We start from the raw sequence: 24,122 nt of genomic DNA on the forward strand, positions 1-24,122 counted from the left end.
ATTTGTTAAAAAACGCTGATTTATTCAAGTGAGTGTCCTTATGAGTGAATCATTGAGTCATTCATTCAATCAATTCATTCAAAAACGCTGATTTATTCAAGTGAGTGTCCTTATGAGTGAATCATTGAGTCATTCATTCAATCAATTCATTCAAAAATGCTGATTCATTCAAGTGAGTGTCCTTATGAGTGAATCATTGAGTCATTCATTCAACAGATTCATTCAAAAACAATGGTTTATTCAAGTGAGTGTCCTTATGAATGAATCATTGAGTCATTCATTCAATCAATTCATTCAAAAATGCTGATTCATTCAAGTGAGTGTCTTTATGAGTGAATCTTTGAGTCGTTCCTACAACAGATTCATTCAAAAACAATGATTCATTCATTCAGGAACAAAAATTCATCTTCCGTGCTTTGCTCAGAGATACACAAGAGTTAATTATTCTGCTACTTTTCTAACTATTTTCATTTGGCCAAACAAAAACACACAAACAAACCAGTAATATTGTGTGTAAAATATAAGTTACTGTATATTGTCATCTTATTTATTGAACTGTTATATAAAAGAAATGTCACATTCGCAGTCGTTCTGTGCTCACAATAACCTGTTCAGCTGTCATTGGCATTATTATCTTTTCGGTTGATTAGCATCTTTAATATCAGAAATAAACCCTGTTTTAGCTAATCTATAGCGACTCAGTCAGAACAGAACCTGTATGTGGGAAACAATAGCGAACATGCTGTAACTATGCTTGTCGCTTTCATGTCTAGTATTTCTCTTCATGGCTTCCTTGGTTTGTTGTTATATACGTTGTTGTTGTTTGGTGACTCTACGGCGCCCCTGTAGGTCTGGAGTCACACTGGGATTGATGAAAGCTGCAGCAGGAGCAGAGTAACCCATCATTCAGTCAAAATGTGCAGCTTTTTTCCACCCTGTGAGGTGTGATTGTTCCTCAGGAGGAGACGAGAGAAGAGGGAGGTGATGGATTATACGAGAGTTTCTCCCCAGAGGTCTGCGCTGCACTCTCTAGGCCCGTGGGCCGCTCCACTCACACGTCAATGTCAGAGATCAATCGAGCTGATCTCTGGGTGGGTTCCAGTCTGAGTGTGTGTGTCACTGCTGAAATGAGTCTAAATAAGTCAAACACTGTTAGGCAGGTGAATCTCACGTCTTGGTCAAAGACAAATATATTATTTCCTTTTGGGCACCATATATATATATATATATAAAGAAGTGCCGGTACTCACCCGACTTATTTTAAATAAATAAGTACTTTTTAATAATTCACAATGTATGTGTGCCACAATCAATCAATCAATCAATGATTAAGTAAAAGTTTTCAATACAAATTAGCACAAGTCAAGCTGCAATACCAAACAGGACCACAGGGAGACGCCAAAGACCACTAAATCGCTTGGCTTTAATATATACGGATCCATTCAGAATCGCTAAATGTCTGACCACCGCATAATCAGCGTTCATTATAAAACACTCTTGCTTTTAAGCCAAATACACGCTGAAAATAATAATTTTACTGACATCTGGACGTAAGTCACTATTCTCTCCGTAATCGCTGATGAAATCGGCCGTATTTTCTCTGCATTAGCGCTGTTTTGAGCTTATTGTTTGAATTCGTTCACTGGATCCTTCCAGGAGTTTACGGTTTAAAATGATGTGATTGCAAAAGCCTGCTTCTTTTCATTGTAAGATATGATTTTCGTTATAAAGTACTGATTCAAATTAGTAATCAATGATTAATTATTATTCTACTCCTCCGCGCCTCCCCTGACATGCTCTCGCGCACCACACAATGAAGTAGACCACTCTGCTTTTGTTGTTATTATTATTATCAATATTATTCGGTATAATAAAAAAGCAATATTTCAAATTTTCATTTACATACTCCATTTATATTTCATCCAATAAACTACTTATTTATTTTTAAAATGTAAAACAAATACAAATATTTATTTATTTAATCGTTTTAGTGTTAACCGTTACAACACAATTTTAGTTTAGGTAATGTTTTTACCATTTTTATTTATTTTATTATATATTTTTTTATGCTGCAATTTAGTTTTATTTTTGTCTTTATTTCAGTTTTAGTAGTTTCAGTACTTCAACTTTTTTTGTTTGTTTTTTTCAGTTTGTTGCCAAGGTTACATTTAAAAATTTTGTTTCGTTTTGTAAACAATATTTCATCTAATAAACTATTATTTATTTTAACATTTTTAGTTATACTTTGTTAATAATAGATCTTACTATAAACAGTTCTTGTATTCTGTTGAATCTTTAATGTCCGATATAAAATCTGATGCAAAACCAGTTGAGAAGCATTGACTTGAATTAATTTTGTCAGTAATATCTGACACCGAGCAAGTTAAACATTCAGCATCCCTGTTTCTTGTTTACAGCCACAAGACGCCTAAGCATAGCTGTGGTTTTCACTGTATAAACATCACCATTTTGGAAGTGATTCCTATGGAACGATAATGTAGGACATTCACTGATGCATCTAAATGCAGTCGACACAGTGATGTTCAGGTGGCTAATGCGTGGTTTGTTTGTGGAACAGCAGCACAGCTTTCTGCGGAGAAGGTCACAACTGTGAGCTTCATTCTTTGGGAGCTCACCGCTGTAAAAATGGTGCCGCATCCCAGAGGAGGATTTGCATTTTTTCAGGCTGAGGGAATGTTCTTACGCAAGCCTGCTGACACGCTGCCAGAGAACACAACGGCTGGCCGGCCGTCCACTCCTCTCAGCCGCTGACTCTGCTGTCTTTTCCTCTTTGTCTTTCTTTTGTGGCTGTATATCTCTCTGTGTGGATTACACACACACACACTCTCTCTCTAGCTCTTTCCTTTCAGAACTGACCTTAAAGATCCACTTCCTCATTCCACATAGTCACAGCAATACATCGTGTATCTGAATGAGCATAAAACATAACTGTCTTTACACAACCTGTAAGGAATACTAGCTTACTGCATACTATATACTGTTTGCTAGGTGTTGCACTGACTAGTCAGAGACCGCTGATGCTACAGTACATGGCATAAAGTGAGTCATTTACACGGTAAACACTGACTAGTCTGCTTAACTAGTAAAAATGAGTAGCCGTGTAACCCATTACTGTATTCTGCCTACTAGTTTTTATAGCATGTAAAGCAGTATGTAGTATTGTAGTCTGCATTTATTTGATTAAAAATGCAGTAAAAACAGTAACACTGTGAAATATTATTGCAATTGAACTATTTTCTATTTGAATATATTGTAAAATGATGCAACTCCAGTCTTCAGTGTCACATGATTCTTCAGAAATCACTCTAATATGCTGATTTGCTGCTCAAGAAACATTTCTGATTATTATCAATGTTGAAAACAGTTGTGCTGTCCAATATTTTTGTGGAAACTGATACATTTAATTTTTTTCAGTATTCTTTGACAAATAGAAAGTTCATAAGAACAACATTTATTTGAAATAGAAAACGAAAATCTCACTGACCTCAAACTTTGTTTGAAGTAATTAGTATGCATAGTAGCCCTAAAGCTAACGCTAACACAGACGCCATCGCCATCAGCGTTCCCTCATCTACAGATCCGTCGCATTTACCCACAAGCCCAGAGAAAACAATATCCAATCTGTGATATCAGCTCACCCTCAACCTCAGTCGAACAGGCCGAGGAAACACACCTAATCACATTTCCTTAAAATGCCGGAGAGGAACAAATTGCTTAAGCGGAGTGTAATGAATTGAACAGCAGATGCCAGGCCTTAGTAATGTGCTCAGACAGGCAGCCGTAAAACATAAAATCTTGTTGACAATTTTTTGCACGAAGCAATTCCTCCTGGCAAGGCGGCCTGAGTGGGGCCTCCCACAATTCCCACATGTAAACAGATGAAAACGAGACGGCGAGAACGAAAGACAACACCGCAGCCTCCACAGCCAGCTGGGCTGACAAGTGTTTGATTTCCCAAAAGAGGCCTGGGCGACCGGGGTACTTCTGCACTCACCGGCAGCCCCGGAGACGGGACTGAGGGGAGACTAATCCAGTTTACTCATCTTTGTACGGATGTCTGATTTCAGAGGCGCACGTCAGCCCTGGAGTAATCCATTTCCCATTTCATTCTCTTCTCTCATTTCGTTAATTTGGGTGGCTGAAAGACGCCAGGATAGAGACGTGACACTGAATGCGGAGATAGATAGATAACTAGATGGGGGGCAGTCGTGGCCTAATGGATAGAGAGTTGGACTTGTAACCCGAAGGTCGCGGGTTCGAGTCTCAGGTCCGGCAGACCTGAGACTCGAAGCACGACCACGACTGAGGTGAGACCCTTGAGCAAGGCACCGAACCCCTAACTGCTCCCTGGGAGATGTAAAAATGATGACATTTACTTCTGAATTATTTCCAAATTTGATATATAAAGTAAAGGTAAAACTTTTAAAAATCAAATTTGGAAATAAATAAATAATTTCATGATTTTTACATCTTGGCTTATTTGATTTTTCTGCAAAAAGACAGTTTTACAAAATTGAATTGAAAATGTAAAAAATTATTATTTCATTATAAGTGTAAATATAATGTAAAAATGTAATTGTATTTATTAACGGACAACCTGGAAATCACAGAGAATTCACAGAGAATAGCATTTAATTTTTATATTTTTTATAATGTCTTCATTTTAATTTTAATTACTTTAAATTGTAGCCATTTTTAATGTGTTTTTCTAATTTTGCATGTTTTTCTTATGTAAAATTAACATTTTAGTCATTTTAGTTTCTTAAACATATTTCAATTTGTTTTTCAAGGTGACTTTTCTCATTTTCATTTAAGTTTAAGGTTTTCACACTAGAATTTAAAGCCTAGGATATTGCATTTTAGCCTGCATTTATTTGATCAAAACTAAAGAAAAACAGTCATATTCTGTTTAAACTACCTTGTCTCGTTTAAACTGTCTGGTTCTTTCCTTTTCACCTCCTCTGCGGGTCATGAATTCACGGTTCACGGTGTCTGTACCCTCAGAACAGGATCTGAAGCCGCTTGAGGACACATTGTATAAACGAAGTGCTGAGCTAGACGTCAGCCTTTGGAGGCGTTCAGGTGTGGCGACAGGCGGAATAAGCCTCATTCAGGTCTGGCAAAGCGGCAAAATTGTGGGTTTACCGCAAACCCTGCGCTCCTCTGAATGAGCCGGCATCCTCAGAAGAGACTGCAATTATGATCTCAGAGGGGTTCTTGTTGTCTCGTTCCGATGTCCCATTACGCTGTAAATATTTACGTGAGCACGCTGACATTTTGCCGCCGGGTCAAGACTTGCGCCTGACAGCCATGCGGCCCTGGGGTGAAGCTTTTAGAGAAGCTTTGTCTTTAGCTGTCTGTTTCCAATAAAGCCATTTTTGCCCAGCAGGTTTTTTTTTCTGCGCTGTCATGTCGCGAGTTTCTCCGAAGGCATTGTGCGTGATCATTGTCGAGTCATTCGACCTCTACATCAGACCCTGAGTGCATCTGACAAAACAGCACCAACGCTGCCCTGAAAACTTCCCTGGCTTTGATTCGCTCTCTGTCCCTTCGAAAACTACCCTCCCGGAAACAAAAGATTTGCATTCCACATTTATCACTGCCATCATGACAAAGCAATGCAGCACCGCAGCCGAAAATATCAGAGGAAAAAAGGAAAGAAAAACTCCTGTTGATTCGTTCCCTTTTACGGAAAAATCAAATCAAACCCTTCGATCTAATTACACGCAGACTTTGCCCGCTGATGGTAATTGCGAGGTACAAATGCGCTGGAAAGGGCACAGATTCCTCAAAGGTGAAACGGCTGAAAGTGTCTTCAATCTATAAGTTATGATTGAGATTCTGATGAAAAGTGATTTTTATCTGGCTCCCAGCAACGTCATGAGAGAGAATCACACGATTTTCTAAGAAAAATCAGTTTAAAAGCCATAAACATATGTGCAATTATAGGAACATTTTGGATGGCTAATACAAAATCCAGTGCGATGCCTACTTAGCATTTATAAGCATCATAGTGAGAGAAATGTTGACTCTACTATATAAAATAGTCCAAAATAAACTGTTCAAGCTGTATAGAGTGCAACAGTCGGGTTTTGGAAGTAAAATCTCATTCGTTTTCTCCGTTAAAGAATTGATTTTGAACGATAAGCTGTAAACTCTTAAAGACCTACCGTGAGCTATGAGGTTGTTAATTAATAGTATTTTCTTTTGTTGAAGCCATCAGCATGCATTATTTCAAATAATTTTTTTAATAATTATGTTTAACAGCATCATTCCTGGTGAAAAACTACATTACCCATGATTCAGCAGAGGAAATCCACCAATCAGAGAATTGCAAATCAGTCACACCAAAAGGGTTCTTTAGTGCCCGCCTACTTTTTAAACATTTTTATATATATATGCATATTGTGCAACATAAAATATATTGTTTCTATATACACAGTCAGCATCTTCAAAAGATCAATAATTTTATATTTCACTGTGAACTGCAAGGATAATCGGTGGTTATTTACTTTTGATGAATCCATCAGCCTGAATTTTATACTTATTTTTGTTAATAATTATGCTTAACAGTGAAATATCTGGAAAAAAAAACTACATTACCCATGATTCTGCAGAGGAAATCCACTAATCAGAGAACTGCAGCAAGTCAATCACACCAAAATAACACTTCAGTGCCCACCTACTTCTTATTTGTATATATATCCATATTGTGCATTAAACAAAATATGTTGTTTATATACACAATCATCAGTTTTAGATCGATAATTTTATATTTCACTGTTAACAGCGAGGTTACCATCAGCCCGAATTTTTTACTTATTTTTGTAAATAATCTTGAAAACTACATTACCCATGATTCTGCAGAGGAAATCCACCAATCAGAGAATTGTGACGTGACCATTCATATTTACAAAAATAATGGAAAAATACTGAAAAAGAAGCACTGTTGCACTCGATTTGTATGTGCAACATACGTTTATGCTTATTAGACTGTCAGATTTCTAGCTTACATTTACATTTAGTCATTTAGCATATGTTTTATCCAAATTGACTTGCAAATGAGGAACAGTTTATCATTACAGCCAACAATTTGTGCAGTTAACAATGATAAGCTTCCAGTGTAAGCAAGTAGTGTAGCTTAGCAACAGGCTAAAATCAAACTCTGTGTGTGGAGTTCAGTAGGTTTTGTAACAGAGCATGTATTTTTGTGAGTGTGTGTGAGTGTGTGAATGTGTATGGATGGCTAACACATCGGGTACTGTACCTGGTGAGGGGTTAATGAGTTGCTAATGAAACACATGGCTAGCAGCTAATTAGATGTGACCTGTTTTCCTGCAACTTTACCTCATGGTTGACAGCTCATATGCTAATGTTCTGATCCACCTGCCGTCACTGTAAAGTCTTTGTTCTTTTACAGTGTTATTTATTATTTTAGCTATGTATAGTTTGAAATCACAACCTTTGAAGTAGATGTTATTCTGAAGGTCTCGCTAATTTGGCTCGAAATATGGTTGTAGCTTGTTATAGGAGATGCCAGAATTGTAATTCATTTCAAATGCCTCGGCCTGACCTGACGTCTCCTTTGATATCTTTACAAGCGTTTTAAGGATCTCTGACTCAAGAGTATCTTCTGTGAGACCAGATGGTTTAGCCATTAAAATGAGTATTATGTTTTATTCTCACGCCTTAATCCAAGTCGAAAAACATATTTCAATATATATTTATTTTAAGTTTTAATATTTTTTTTTACAGTTTAGATTTTATTATTTATTTCTGTATTGTTTTGAATAAAAGTATATATTTATTTATTTTGCACAGACAATAGCTTATTTATTTTACTTTGTTTTTGTTTTTTTTGAAGACATTTTCATTACAATTAAATAAAATGTAATAATGTATTATTAATTATTAATAATAATAATAATATTGCTATATTATTTAAATAAATGTCTATATTTATATGTACAGTGGTGTGAAAAAGTGTTGGCCCCCTTCCTGATTTTATATTTTTTTGCATGTTTGTCACACTTTAATGTTTCAGATCATCAAACTAATTTAAATATTTATCAAAGATAACACAAGTAAACACAACATGCAGTTTTTTATGAAGGGAAAACAAAATCCAAACCCACATGGCCCTGTGTGAAAAAGTGCTTGCCCCATCAGTCTGGAAAAGGTTACAAAGCCATTTCTAGAGCTTTGGGACTCCAGTGAACCACAGTGAGAGCTATTATCCACAAATGGTGAAAACATGGAACAGTGGTGAACCTTCCCAGGAGTGGCCGGCCGACCAAAATTACCCCAAGAGTGCAGCGGCGACTCATTCAAGAGGTCACAAAAGACCCCACAACAACATCTAAACAACTGCAGGCTTCACTTGCCTTAGTTAAGGTCAGTGTTCATGACTCCACCATAAGAAAGAGACTGGGCAAAAATGGCCTGCATGGCAGAGCTCCAAGACGAAAACTGCTGCTGAGCAAAAAGAACATAAAGGCTCGTCTCAGTTTTGCCAGAAAACGTCTTGATGATCCCCAAGACTTTTGGGAAAATACTCCATGGACTGACGAGACAAAAGTTTAACTTTTTGGAAGGTGTGTGTCCCATTACATCTGGCGTAAAAGTAACACAGCATTTCAGAAAAAGAACATCATACCAGCAGTAAAATATGGTGGTGGTAGTGTGATGGTCTGGGGCTGTTTTGCTGCTTCAGGACCTGGAAGACTTGCTGTGATAAATGGAACCATAAATTCAGTTGTCTACCAAAAAATCCTGAAGGACAATGTCCGTGGAGCCCTGCATTGCATTGCGACGGGCCTCGACTTTTTTACGCCTCAAGGGCCGGGCTTCGGGCCAATTTTCACGTCATAGTTCAGATACGGACCGGGCCTCGGGCTTGTTTTGGGTTTCTCCTTATTTTTATATTGTAGACATCCATCGATTAGTGATGTTGCCTGCGCTGGTGGAAACAACACGAGACCGTGCCGTGACTGAGAGCAGCTCGATGGTGTTTAGTGTCCTGCAGCAGCAGCAGCGTGCGCAAGTGACTTCAGCGCAGCGGAATAGTTCTGCGTTCAAATGCACGCAATAGGCTAAAACTTGTTGTAAAACCCCAGCAAACATAACCATGAATGTGTCTGCGGGAAATAGTAAGGAGATATTTGAATTATTTCCTAATAAACTAATGTTTTCTGAGTCTGTGTCGCAAGGATGAAGTTGCTGATCCTGACTCGCCGTCTCCTCATTAGACGTGCCTTTAGAGAGAAATATTTATTGATTATGATTAAGATTATTATAAAATAGTTTTTGTTTTCGATTTTTTTATTTTGTTAAGTAATAATTTAAAGCTTTCTATAGATATATTTATCATGTCTGTGAGGCATGTATTTGCATCATGTTTGTTTTCTTTGTTTTATAAAAGAACAACCTTTTGTTGGTATTGTGAGTGCACACAAATACAAGTAGACCCTTTACAGGTCCGAATGATGCATTATTCTTACCTTTATCAGAAAAAAAATAAAATACGGCATAGGCTATTTTAATTTGTTTCCACTGAAAACAATCCAAGTGTTTGCTGGTGCCTCCATGTCCTGCAGAGCGCGCTTTAGCTTCCACTCTCCGCACAAACTTAGATATAGGCTAGCGCACATTATTATTATAGCGCAGGATTAACATTTAAACATTGTTATATGCTTGAACTGTTTTAGTATATCTATAGATTTTATTTTAGACAAGTCGTGATGATATGAGAAGACTAAATTTATCAAACATAGGCTATGATCAGCTCATGCAGCTGGCCGCCTGGTCGTTACTTTAAAAAAACAAAAACTTATAGGCTATTTAAAGAACAAAAATGCTCTGTTTTTCCATTTTTCTAAATTAACTTAATAAAAAAATGAAACTAAATATAATAATTTTGCCATTACACACAAAACTGAACTATTTTAATAGCCGAAACAGTAGTATAAACTGTTTTAGGGGAAGGGGGAAAAAAAACAGGCTCGGGTCGGACTCGGGCCGGTAATTCTGATAAGCTGTCGGACGTGGGCCAGGCTAGGGCCTGAGCGTCTCGGGCCAGGGCCGGGCTAGGGCCTAAATTTGAGGCCCGTGCAGGGCTCTAAATGTCCAGCCATCTGTTCGTGACCTCAAGCTGAAGCGAACTTGGGTTCTGCAGCAGGACAATGATCCAGAACACACCAGCAAATCCACCTCTGAAATCCTGAAAAAAAACCAAAATGAAGACTTTGGAGTGACCTAGTCAAAGTCCTGACCTGAATCCTATTGAAATGCTGTGGCATGACCTTAAAAAGGTGATTCATGCTCAAAAACCCTCCAATGTGGCTGAATTACAACAATTCAATACTGTATATACATATATACACATACATATATATGTAATATACATATATTAGTACTGTCAAACGATTAATCGCATCCAAAATAAAAGTTTTTGTTCACATAATATATGTGTGTGTTCTGTATATATTTATTATGTATATATAAATATGCACACATACCGTATATATTTAGAAAATATTTACATGTGTGTATATATATTTATATTAATATAATTTATATTATATATATAAATATTTTGATTATATAAACATTACACTTTTTTCTTAAATATATACATGCATGTGTGTATATTTATATATATACGTAATAAATATAAACTGTACACTCATATATGTTAAGTAAACAAAAACTTTTATTTTGGATGCGATTGAGTAATCACAAAAATATTACTTTCATTCTATTTTTACTATTATATTATTTATTTATTTGTTATAAAATACATTTTATTTATTTATTACAATTATTTATTTTCATTACAATTAAAGAGCGCCAATTATTATTATTATTATTTCTTCCCCTTTTTGATTCTGGGCTGAAATATGACCTGTGCATTTCTTGGCTGAATTCCCTCAGTCACGTCTAATGCTTTGCTCAGCATCCGCGGTTGAAGCCGCTGTAATGTGTGTGTTTTGCATGCAGCAGGTCTGCGGCGGTGTAGTGCATTAGAGAGTGGAGCGGCTGACGTACATGCTTATCGATCCGCTGTCAGGCCTGACTGAAGCCCGACCGTCACAGGAGCGCGTGATGGACAGACGAGCGTGAGAACCCACCAGAGAAACCCCCAACAACAACTCAAAATGAAGACGTACTCAACAAAACCTGCCCCAGAGGTGTAAATTACACCGAAACGGGCCTTTTCACCATTCCTTTCACGAGTTAATCTCCTCTGTCGCTCCACGAGCTTCCTCGTTAATGTGCCGGTGTAATTAGCAGGTGTCTGGTTTGTTAAGATCAGGAGCGCGAAGAATGCGCGAGGGCTTTGAGGCGAGTTATTGACAATAAAGACGCTCTCTTTTGTTGACGTTGAAATCATGGTGTGGGCGAACAGGCCTGTTGGAAATCTCACTGTGAGCCGAGTGAGTGGCAGTAGATTGCGCATGTTTTCCGGTGCGCGTTCTCCCTCGGGAATCGCGCACAGCATGGGAGAGAAACGACTAAATAAAGCCGTTTAAATAATTCATCTCTTCATCTTAAACCTGCCGCCTCCAGGGCTGTGGGAAACGCTCATCAGTTTCTCTCATCTCCGCCGATTCTGGCTTTTCCTTCGTTTTTATCCGTTATCGCATCCCTCTCTCCCTGTCACACTCCTCCTTCACCTTGGCTTTCTTGTTTGTCATCTCGTCGTCTCCATCTCTCTCTCTGCCCTGCGCTGATAGCGCTCGAGATGTTTTATTTACATCATTGTCAGGATGATTTCCTGGAGGTAAATTCAGATCTGAGAGTTGCTCTCCCTCAGGAGCGGCGCTGGAGTCGAGCGCAGCGGCGAGCGTATGATTCAACTGCGGTGTTTGTGCGTTACCGGTTTCTGTCGCACGCTTCCAGCATGACAACATGCATTTCTGCTGAAGTGTCTCTAAAACACCTCTTGCGAGCCCAGCATTAGTTACATTATATAGACCTATCATGAGCTAACAAGATGTCCTAATTATAATAAAGCATTGCTATGGGGTTGCTAGGGTGTTCTGACTAGTTGCTAGGAGTGTGATAGATATGGCTTGGGCCTTCATTACTTGTGTTTCAATTCAATTTGCAAATTTAATTTTGGTAACACTTCATTTTAAGGACCAATTCTCAGTTGCTTATTAGCATGCATATTAGTATACTGGCTGTTTATTAGAACTTATGAAGCACATATTAATGCCTTATTCTGACCATATTTTCGATCCCTTAATCCAACCCCATATCTAAACTCAACAACTATCTTTCTAACTATTAAAAACCAGAAAATTAGTTTGAGTTTACTGAGGCGAAACACATAGTTAATAGATAGTTAGTAGTAAAGGCCATTGCACACTGAAGGTCTCTGCACACTGAGTCGGAAATTTTTGCACGTTAAAAAAATAAATACGAACTCATGTTGTGTCAATCACGTGTGCACACTGCCTCCGAAACGTTCGTCCGTCAAAAAAAAATTCGGATCAGGTTCGATTTTCTGCGTTTTCGTATCCGTAGCATGCATTTTGATAGGAAAGGATGGGGAATACGAAAAAGTGGAAAAACGCATGCGAACATTTCAGACTCAGTGTGCAATGACCTTGATTCCGAAATTTTCGTTCGTTAAAAAAAAATACGAACTCACGTTGTGTCAATCACGGTTACACACTGGCTCTGAAACTTTCGTCCGTCATAAAAAAATTTGAATCAGGTTCGATTTTCTGCGTTTTCACATCCGTAGCATGCATAAGGAAAGGATGACGAATACAAAAAAACAAAAAAAATACTTGCGAAAATTTCGGACTCTGTGTGCAATGACCTTTAGAATTGGTACCCAAAATGAAACATAATTTTTTATATTTATATACTAATTTATTTTTTCATATTTATATCCTGCTACTGCTGAGAAATATTTATATATATATATATATATATATATATATATATATATATATATAATGTTATTTTATTTACATATAATAAAAAAAGTCTAAATATGGCTTGGGGCTTCAATATGTATTTACATTGATTATTATTTAAATGTGTATTTAAATAATAATAATAATGAACAGGCATTCATGCAATCCATGAACAGGCAAGTCATGGTGGATGGTGTCCATGCCTTCACGTCTTCATAAATGATCATTTATTGCAGGACTTTGTTGTTCTGCTGCAGCATCTGTGAGGAAGAGCTTTGATCTGTGTCTGTCTCTCACACGCTGCTTATTAATGAGCTCATCTCTCCTCTGTTCTGCCCAAAAGATGTGCTTTGTGTAGCTTTCTCTGTATGGATTACGCTTGGAGATGTTCTATTGATCCAGCTGAAGTCCATATTGAACTGCCTCTAATTTGGAGCTTGTGGAAAAGCTTTCTCCAGCCCAAACGCTTAATAATTCCTCATAATATGATGAATAGATGGTGTGATTTAATTAATCTGGTAAAGTGAGTCATTAATTAGACACCAAGCTTGCTGGTCTGTCCAGTCATTCCTCCTGTTTTCACGTCTTCATTTGTCAGTTTAATTTGGACATTCTTCCTCTGTCTTCCTCATGCGATGGATTTCCCCAGACGCTCCTGATAGGCTTCCAATCAATAGCATTAACCTCCAAATTAATCATCCAGCCAATGAGCAGACCCGTTATTGGAAGTGGTTGGTGTTAAAATTGAATACATGCTTAAAAGTTGCACTTTTGTCATAGCTGTGGAATAGCAGTTAGCTGTGGTATCGTTTTGCTTTGATATATAAAGTGAGAGTGAATGATTATCATATACTATGGTGTTTACATGGTCCTGTTATGTTAAATGTTCAAAAGACAATGAGCTCCCATCTGATCTCTATACTATATATAGCAAATGTTTTTATTTATTTATGTAACTTATTATTTTTAATTTATATATTATTTATATTATCATATTATTATATTTTCTATTTCCACCTTTCCAATTTTTTATAAAGAAATACATAATAAAATATATAAAATATACAAATGTTTGTTTTTTATGCATTATATATGTATAAAGTGAGAGAGAGAGAGAGTAAATGTTTATTTAATTTGTATTTTATTTATATTTAGGTAAATATATAATATTGTCTACCTTAAAAAAAGCACATAAAATCTTAAATATTGAACATAAAGATAAATATTATATAAGTTGGATCAAATAATAAAATTTCTAAAATATATAAATGTTTGTTTTTGTAATTTTTTGTTATTATATTTAAAAAGAAAACACATAATGAAACATAAAATATATAGAATACATCCAAATACACATTTGGGTATTTTATATTATATATTTTTATTTGTAATTATTTAAGAATGTATTTTTATTATTATAATATATTCTTTATAATTATAATTATTTTTTTACTTGTGATTATTGTATTAGAATTAATGAGAACATTTTGAAAATGCTATATATTTATGTCAAAATAATATAAAAAATAAGCATACACACACACACTCATATATGCACATAATACACACACACACACATAGATACATAGACTAAAAGTATTAGATTAGTAGATCTATCCAAATAATTAGTCAGATTAACTAATAAATCAGATTAGTAGTTTCTGAGTGTGATTGCAGCATTAACAGTGTTGAGATAGAAGACTGCCGTTATACCCATTATACCTCGTCCTCTCATGCGGCTCACTTTTTCTCTGTCGTTCCTGTGTGGATGACTTTGCCAGTGCTGTGTGTGTGTGTGTGTGTAACATGTAGATGATGATTCATGCTCTCCCAAGAAAAACACACAGGCTGCCAGTGGTTTGCGGATAGCAGCGCTCCACCGGGAAGCCGACTATATTTATTCAACAATCCTGTTGACCAGAGGAGCACGTCCATTTGTGCTTGTGAATGAGAGTGGAGGGAAAAAACCCGAGGAGAAGGTCCAGCTGTACAAATCCAGAGAAACAAAGATGAGTCAAGTCTAGATGAAAGAGATGAGAAACAATGAGTCAGTTTTCTGAGATCTCACATTCACAGCTGTTGAAGACAATGAGTCTCATTCACTAATCGTCATGTGCTTATGTGTGCAGAAGTTTCTCACGCAAAAGCTTCTTACTCATTTTAATAAAATTGTTTAAATATAGTTTTTGTCACTATTTTTATTTTGTTTCAATTGCATACACAGATTTTTGCATAAAACACTTTTGCTTAATATATTCCATAATTCTTAGGCTAATTTATTTGATTATATTTATAACACAATGTGATATCTGCATTTGCACACAGATTTTCTACTCTCATATATGTTCATGTATGCGTTTGGCGAATGACATCCAATATTCGATATATGGAGCCACTAGTGCACAAATGACAGCCACACCATTTCTCAGACACTCAACTTGAGATGAGCTGCTGAGCATCGATTTCTTCCGTGTCGCCTCTTCTCATGAGGATCACTAAAGTGTGAGTGTCTTTAAACCGACCCCAGAGGACAGTTTTACTGCTCAAATGTTGCTCGCTCATAGCTTGGGAGACTTTAGCACGGTTCTCAGTTTAGTATCAGATGTTTCTCCTAAACCTAAAGTTATTAAACTGCAAATGAGTTGACATACAGTTATAAGGAGCTTTAAAATGATGGTGGATAGCAGATCAGATCGTTTGATCATTTTATTTAATGAGTTTAATTGATTGCAGACTGATTCTTGGCAAATCTGAGCACAGTTTGAGACGTTATTGAGAAGACGTGAGATTTCCAATGGAGAAACATCTGAAATTATTATGAAATGTATTAAATAGGACAGAATCCTGAAGTTCTGACAGAATTTGAGACATTTTTGTGAAGCTCTAGAAAAGACATGAGATTTCTGGCAGCTTTTTCTCAGAAGAAACATCTGAAATTTCTATTAGCACCTCCATTTAATCTCATTGCTGCGTAGAAGAAACAGTTGTGATATTAAAGAGTAGGTTTTGAGTATGCAGAGGATAAATTCATTTTATGGCAGAATTCTTCCAGAATTTGAGAAATGTTTTGAGAAACAGAAAAGAGGTGAGATTTCTGGAGTCACAGAAACATCGGAAATCTCCATTGGCACCTCAGTTTGATCTCTTTCCAATTTGAGACTTCTTTGTAGTCTTTAAGTATTCTAATTCATTAAATTATGACCAAATTATGACCGAATTTGAGACATTTTTGAGACTTTTTCTCAGAAGAAACATCTGAAGCACCTCTAGTTGATGTTATTGCAGCGTAGAAGAAACGGTTGAGACATTAAAGAGGTCTCTTTGTAGTTTTTGAGTAGGCAGAGGTTATATTCATTCTGAATTTGAGACGTTTTTGGGAAGCTCCAAGAGACGTGAGATTTCTTTTTCAGAGGAGAAACATCTGAAATCTCTATTAGCATATTGATTTGATCTCATTGCTGTGTAGAAGAAACAATAGAGAAATTAAAGAGTAGTTTTTGAGAATGCAGAGGTTAAATTCATTCAATTATGAAAATATTAAATTCTAAGAATTGGAATATTTTAATGAACCATTCCTTTAAGAAGAAGTCTTCATTGGTCTCCACTCAATCTCACTGATTTCTTAGAGAAATTCTCATAGATTTGTGATTTCATTTGTGATTTTTTCTATCTTATGTAGTCCACTTGTTATTGTTTTTGGGTTTTTCCCTCTCGTACCCTTGTTATTTATGTCCTAATGTGGTAATATTTGAAGGAAGCATCTCCTGATGCAGTGATGTCAGTCCTCTGCTCCTGAAGAGTCGTTAAACTCTCACTCTGTAGATTTGAGGACATCGTCTGTAGCGTCAGTTCAAAGACATCCCCGCAGACAGCTTTTATTGAAGTTAAGATGTCCGCGACTTTCTCATGACCTCACTTCTGGACCCTTTCTGAACAAAGAACAAAGGTTTACGTCAACCCGTCCACCTTTGAGACCATCGTGGCAGGAGTGTGCGAGAGAGAGAGAAGGTTAAAGAATAAAAGCGAGCTTGTTTCTCTCTTGTCATTCTCCGTGTCGAGATGCGAATCCGTGCTGCGCCAGCACACACACACACACACAAGCAAGCCGCTGACTTGGGAAAATCAGCGAGAGGGGGGTGTAAAATCCCTCTTTATCGAAAATTGGCTTTCCCAGTGAACAGCCCTCTAACAGAAATCCAGTGGGGTTTCCAAGGAAACCGTTCCACGGATCTGAGACTGTGGGCAAAGCTGGAGATGAATAGCACAACAATAGAGGTACAAGGCATAATTGTACAATAATGAATGAAATCAGGGAGAAAAGAAACAGAAGTGGGCATGTGATTAGTGTCCGCTGAGGAGTGAATATCAGGTGTGATGGTATGTGTGTTTGAGGGATGGTTGTGTCATCTGAAGCTGTTTTGTTCAGCAACACTCGTAAGCTTTTTCAGTGGTTCCTTGCTGCAGATTCTTATCAAGAACTATTTTTGGTTGCTCTGTTTTTAGAGATTAAAAAAAAAAAGTAGTTGAGGTCCTGAAGATTTGTGTTTTAGTTCTCTAAGACATTCAAACAGATGTGTTTCAGAGGAACTAGAGATTTAATAAAGATTGTTCAGTGGTTCCTTGTTGCAGGTTCGTGTCAAGAACCATTTTTGGTCTCTGTGTAATATTAGAGATTGAAAAAGTTGTGTTTTGGTTCTTTAAAAAATTCAAACATGATAGATGTTTTTCTTAGGAACTAGAGATTTAATAAAGGTTCTTCAGTGGTTTCTTGCAGCAGGTTCAAGTCAGAAACCATTGTTGGTCTCTATGTGTTTTAAAGATTAAAAAAGTAGTTGAAGTCATTCAGATTGTGTTTTAGTTCTCTATAATATTCAAACATTGATGGTTTTCTTATAGAGATTTAATAAAGATTCTTCAGTGGTTCCTTGTTGCAGGTTCATGTCAAGAACCATTTTTGGTCTCTGTGTAATATTAGAGATTAAAAAAGTAGTTGAAGTCATTCAGATTGTGTTTTAGTTCTCTATAATATTCAAACATTGATGGTTTTCTTATAGAGATTTAATAAAGATTCTTCACTGATTCCTTGCTGCTGGTTTATGTCCAGAGCAATTTTTGGTCTCGGTGTCGTTGTAGAGCTTTAAAAAAAGGTTTTGTGCCTTTCAAAGGAACTAGAGATTTTATAAAGGGTCTGCAATGGTTCTTTGCAGCAGGTCTCATGTTCTATGGATTTTGGAAATCTAGATATATCTGTGGTTATCTTTCTTCAGATCAGTGTTTTTGTTTCTGGGTTCTTTAAAGCACTCAAAAATATAGCGGGTTTTCTAAAGAACTACTGATTTAATAACATTCTTCATGGTTCCTTTCTTCAGGTTCATCATTTATGATTGCTATATGTTTGTTTTAGAAGTTAAAATGTAGTTGTGGTTACCATATAGTTTTCTCAGATCAGTGTTTGTTTCCTGAGCTCTTTAAAACACTAGAACAAAGAAGGTTTTCTTAGGAACTAGAGACTTAATAAAGGTTCTTTAATGGTTTCTTGTTGCAGGTTCAAATCAAGAAAGATGTTTGGTTGTTAAATGGGTTTTTGGAGATAAAATGTGGTTGAGATTGCCTTATAGGTTCTTCAGATAAGTGTTTTGGTTCTTTAAAACACTAGAACTAGGTTTCTAAGGAAATGCAGATTTTATAAAAGTTCTTTAATGGTTTTTGGCAGAAGGATCATGTCAAGAACCATTTTTGATGGCTATGTTTGTTTTGGGGATTAAAAAAAAGTAGTTCTTTAAATCAGTGTTTTGTTTCCTGGGTTGTTTAAAATACAAGAACAGGGATGGGTTTCTAAGAAATTAGAGATTTTAATATGGTTCTTCAATGGCGTTTAGCTGTAAACATCTTTTTTATTTTAAGTGGCAACCTTTTTCTGTGACGATTTCCAGTTTTCCAGGTCATTCTTGAATTTTCCGGTTATTATGGTCCACAAGACCAGAATGAATCAACTTGAACAACCCAGGTTTCTTTTCTTGTGATGATATATTTACTTGCGTATATTCTATAACCAGTGTTCTTTGTTTTATATTATAGCTCGGTGCAGCCTCACTTTGCATCTTGTAACATGGAGGAAAGCACCCTGAAAATCTAATTTTCCTGTAAGGCAAAGGATTTGAAATTTTAAGTGTTTATCATTGCTAAAAGTAGATTTTTATTATCAACTTTTAGAAGCACACTAGCATATACAGATGATCTCAGAGCTGTTGACACTGACTATAAGAGTCAAAACTTCAATTTTAATTTCTTTCAAGAGGGTAATGATTCACTATGTTTAACTGATTGCTGGAAAAAAAAGTTTCCTCCACAATCCCGTCATCTTTAGATCCAGGACTGACCCAGAATGAAGCTCCACGGCTTCAAACAGGAGACACGAGCCCACACCGGGCCTGATAGTGTATCTGTGATCATAAGAAGCCCTCTCTCCTGATGGAGGGTAATTGTCTCACCGTGTAACATGTCCCAGAGCCTTTAAACTCCGGCAAACTGCTGGAAGTTCTTATGGCTGGAGGTAATTGGTTCCAGGCGGCGCTGGGAAACCGAAGGCCTTGGGCTGGACGAGCCCCTCCAGGTTCGTCTTTTGTCCGTTTGCCCTGAAATCAAGCGTTTTACCTTCTGTTCTATCAGGGCATCCGTCCCAGCGCCTCATCGAGAGAGCGGCCATCGCCGTTACTCCCTAAATAGAGCCAATATCTCCACCGAACATGTGGTTGTGTTTTAATCAATGTTTATAGTTTGATTGATGTAGTGTCAAGGCCGAAGTTGGACCCGCTGTCTTTTGTTGTTTGTCAAGTGGTTGTGTAATGTAAGTTCTGTTCCAGAATGTAGTGAGCAGCACTGCTGTATGCTGTCTATTTAGGCCACATAGTAACTGAAATGGACAGAGTTTGATGTTATTATGGTGCTTGGCTAATGGAACGTTAAAATCAAATAATCTTGAAACTGCACAGAACATGCAAGTAGTGGCTCAAATGATCCATTTTTAATTAGAATGAATTGTTTTGTCTATACTTTTTGAAATGGGAAAAAGTGTTTGTTTGTTTATTTTTGCATATATTGTATATAAATATTTTAAATGATTTATACTTATAATCAAGATTTCTCCTCCAGGGTGACAATATTTATAAATAAATACTATCTTAGTATTGGATACTGTGCAGTATGTGCTTTTTTAATGAGTGTGCAGTAATAATGATTTCAGTAACAGTAAATCTACATCTTTCTCACAGCTTTGTTTAAAGGTTTTTATGCATTTTTTGTCTTTTTTGGCAGTCTAATCAAATAATGAGTCAAACGAGATGTAGCTAAACCACCATTCCAAAGTTTGAATCAGTAAGATTTTAAAATAAATTAATACTTCTATTCAGCAAGGATGCATTAAATTGATCATAAGTGCCAGTAAAGACATGCATACAAAAGATTTCTATTTCAAATCAAATAGAAGAGAGCTAGTGTCTGAGCAGATTGAGAAAGGGTGGTTTGTGTGTGTGTTTGATTGTGGCTTAGTCTCAGCAGGGGAAAGCGTTCTGCAAGGCTTCCTCACTGACATACAGCAGGTGTGAAAGATAAGCACTCCCTCTCATCCCTGTAGTTTCAACAAGGTTAGTTTAGAGTTCCTGGTACATGATCCTGATCTTGCTTAGATCGATTCGTCACTGCACATCAGGGTCGGAAATTAATGGGGCTTGTGGTAGAAATGCCACCAAACTGAAAAAAATGCAATAAAGGGTCAAAAATTGCTCCTGCGTGATTAGATTAAATCTGTTACGCTGCCGCGATTACAATGAAACGTTGAGATGAATGAAAAGTGTCAGTTCGCAGAATTACATTTAGATCTGCGTTTAAGTTGCTTTTTGCATGTTGTTTTTTGCAGCATTAAGATTTACTGCCAATCAGACACTTTTTTGTGTAGCTCATGAATGCATTGGCCAATCAGATTAGTCTGATTGCGCACACTTCGAATTCTCTCTCATCATAAACAACCAAATGCAGAAACAATATAAATAAAGGAGCTTTCACACTAGCACTTTTGGTGCGCACCCGGGTTCGATTGACATCAGAGTTCGGTTTGTTCGATGATGTGAACGCTGTCTTCCGAACTCAGGTGCGCACCCGCGAACCGTACCCAAGTCCGCTTAAAAAGGGGTTCATGTGAGATCAGCGCTTTGCTGCTGATGTGAACGCAATCATACCAGTCGTGGAAGTGAACCGCTATTAATGACATTATTTGATAAAAATGTGTGTTTGCATGTGTTTTACTCACTTTCCTGATGAGCGTGACTGACGCGCTGCAAGGACAGAGCTGTATATCTCATTTCTGTTCTCTTTCAGCGTTTTTTAGAGCATTTGCAGTAAATTCGTAAGACAGACGTAAGTTCAAAAACAAATATATAAAAGTGAGGAGAGCAATGTTATGCATTTTGCCGTCTTCTTCTGCGCTGTCGTTACTAAGCAACGGGATAAACAGCTGCTGGCTTGATGACGCAAACGAACCGGGGTTCGGACCCAAATAAAATATGAATGCAGTCCAGCGGGGGCAGTGGAGAGGAGAGCAATCGAACTCTGGTTCGGACCAGGCAATCGAAGCGAATGTGAAAGCACCCTAAGAGATTTGTTTTGCAGCTTCAGTAATTATAACGGGAGTTTTTGCATGACTTGCGCTAGACAAGACTAACGTCATCATCTTTGGTGTGAACGGGCTTTTATATTTGCGTGACTTGCGTATGTCACCAGGATGAGCGCCGAAAGGACTGCGCTGCTTTTAGACGACTTTGATTCCACTAAAGAAAGTTGTTTGTGGTTAATGGGCTTCCCATTGAGCATGTAATTCTGGGAGACAGCCTTTGTCTCTCGAGTCTCAGCTGAACATGCGCCTGCCACAAGGAGATTTCGACAAGGCCTCAGCATATTTTTTACGGATTTTGCGAGAGATCAGCGCCTCTGCTAAAATTTTGACTTGAGAGGCTTCACGGTTTTTGTCCTCGGCAGACAACACATTACATGGCAGAGAGCTTTCTGCACCGCATGCTATTCTCAATGGCTGCGTAATGGGATGCAGTAACATCACACAACTTTGCCATATGTTTTGAGAATAAGAGCTGTGTTTGCTTATCTAATCACTGTTTAATAGAAAATAAAGCAGCTAGCCACAAGAGGTCATGTGTATCAGTAATTATACCAGAGTTAAAGGAACAATTAAACTGATTTGAAATCATTTGCTCTCCCTCATAACCCAAATAACCTTATTTTATGCAGACATCACAAATAGGAGATGTGTTATTTGAATATTATTTCTGTGCTGTTATAGTTTTATAAGTTTTTTGAGGTTGCTTTCATTTTTATATTTTCTGTATTTTTTTTATTTTAACAATTTTTATTCATTTATTCATATTTCTATATAGATTTAATTTTTATATTTTCAGTGTTAAATTTTAATTTAGTAATTGTATGTGCTTGTCATTTTTATTAATTTAAATTTCTATATAGCTAATTTATTTTTATTACAGTTTCTTGTTGTGTGTATTTGTCCTTTTTTATTAGTTTTTTTGTTTAATATCTCTTTATAGTTTTAATTATTTTTTATATTTCCAGTTTTTTTTTTTTATCCAAGTTTCAGTATTTCTATGTGCTCTTTTTGTATTAGTTTTAGTTGTTGTTTTTTTGTTTTTTTTATAGCTTTATTTTATTTTTATTAAGGCCTAGTTTTAGTAATTTTGTTAATACTGTAACTGTAACTTTCAGTTTTCTTTTGCCAAGCATAATTTCTTATTTTCAGTTTTTTCCATCTGATTTCCATCAGATATTTTTATATTTAATTTTATTTTATTTTGGCTTTATTTTCAATTTCCAAAAACAGTTTAAAAACAACTCTAGTTTACCTGAGTGTTAAAGTTGTTATATGCAGTTATATGCAGCAAAATTCAAATTTAAAAATTCAAACAAAGTGCATCCCATCACGAAGTGTTTTGAGAAACTGTTTTTGGTCCACAACAGCAAACATGGCTCATCCAATCAGATTTTAGCATTTCCATTTTCTCGTATAATGTCTTATATTCAATGATTTATGCATATTTTCTAATTTTTCTCCACAGGCGGCGTCTTCAGCCCTCAGCAGCTTGGGTCACGTATACACGGCCATCGGCGACTATCCCAACGCCCTGGCCAGCCACAAGCAGTGCGTCCTGCTGGCTAAACAGTCCAAGGATCAGCTCTCCGAGGCTCGGGAGCTGGGCAACATGGGAGCCGTCTACATCGCCATGGGTGACTTCGATAATGCCGTGCAGTGCCACGAACAGCACCTGAGCATCGCCAAGAGCCTCGGTAACAAGCGCGAGGAAGCACGCGCCTACAGCAACCTGGGAAGCGCGTACCACTACCGCCGCAACTTCGACAAGGCCATGTCCTACCACACACACGTGCTGGAGCTCGCACAGGAGCTCGAGGAGAAGAGCATCGAAATGAGGGCGTACGCAGGGCTGGGACATGCCGCCCGATGCATGCAGGACCTGGAGAGAGCGAAGCAGTATCACGAACAACAGCTCAGCATCGCAGAAGGCCTGAAGGACCGCGCCGCCGAGGGCAGGGCTTCGTCGAACCTGGGTGAGGGTTGGGTTACATTCTTCACAAACGATTCCTGCTGGAAAAACCCTTCTTAAACCAGACCAAGCTGGTTTGCTGGTCTTCTAGCCTGGGCTGCATTTCCCAAAAGCATCGTAAGCTGAAGTACATCATAGGCCCATTGAAACCAATGGAGCTATGATCAATTTAGGCTTACGATGCTTTTGGGAAATGCAGCCCTGGTCTGGTTTTTAGCTACCACTGGACCAACTAAACCAGCTGCCCAAGCTGAGAAACCAGCCTAAACCAGCTAAGATCATCAGAAAACCATCTTAGACTGGTTTAAGATGGCATTTTTTAACTGGAAATAACAATATCAACATTGCTTCAAGCTGTTTTTTTGCCATATATTGAAAATGGACAGTAATTTACACTGTAGAGCTCCAGAAAAGTCATTAGCTGGTTTGGGGCACTTTTCAACCACTTTTGGACCAAATAAACCAGATTCCCAAGCTAAGAGACCAGTTTAATCCAGCTAAGATCATCAACAAACGCAGCGTAGACAGATTC

At 37.2% G+C, this 24,122-nt stretch overlaps 1 protein-coding gene across 2 annotated transcripts in view; it reads left to right on the forward strand.

Annotated features, from left to right (window-relative positions):
* The window catches only part of LOC306864364 (tetratricopeptide repeat protein 28-like), a 317,133-nt gene that overhangs the window by 235,030 nt on the left and 57,981 nt on the right, over positions 1-24,122 (forward strand). For both annotated transcript variants that reach the window (XM_079408353.1, XM_079408354.1), the window contains one exon: positions 23,087-23,594. In XM_079408353.1, coding sequence (XP_079264479.1) covers positions 23,087-23,594 — 508 coding nt within the window. The remainder of the gene's footprint in view (positions 1-23,086; positions 23,595-24,122) is intronic.

Source organism: Barbus barbus (assembly GCF_936440315.1).
Source record: "Barbus barbus genome assembly, chromosome: 45".
NCBI classification, from domain to species: Eukaryota; Metazoa; Chordata; class Actinopteri; order Cypriniformes; family Cyprinidae; genus Barbus; species Barbus barbus.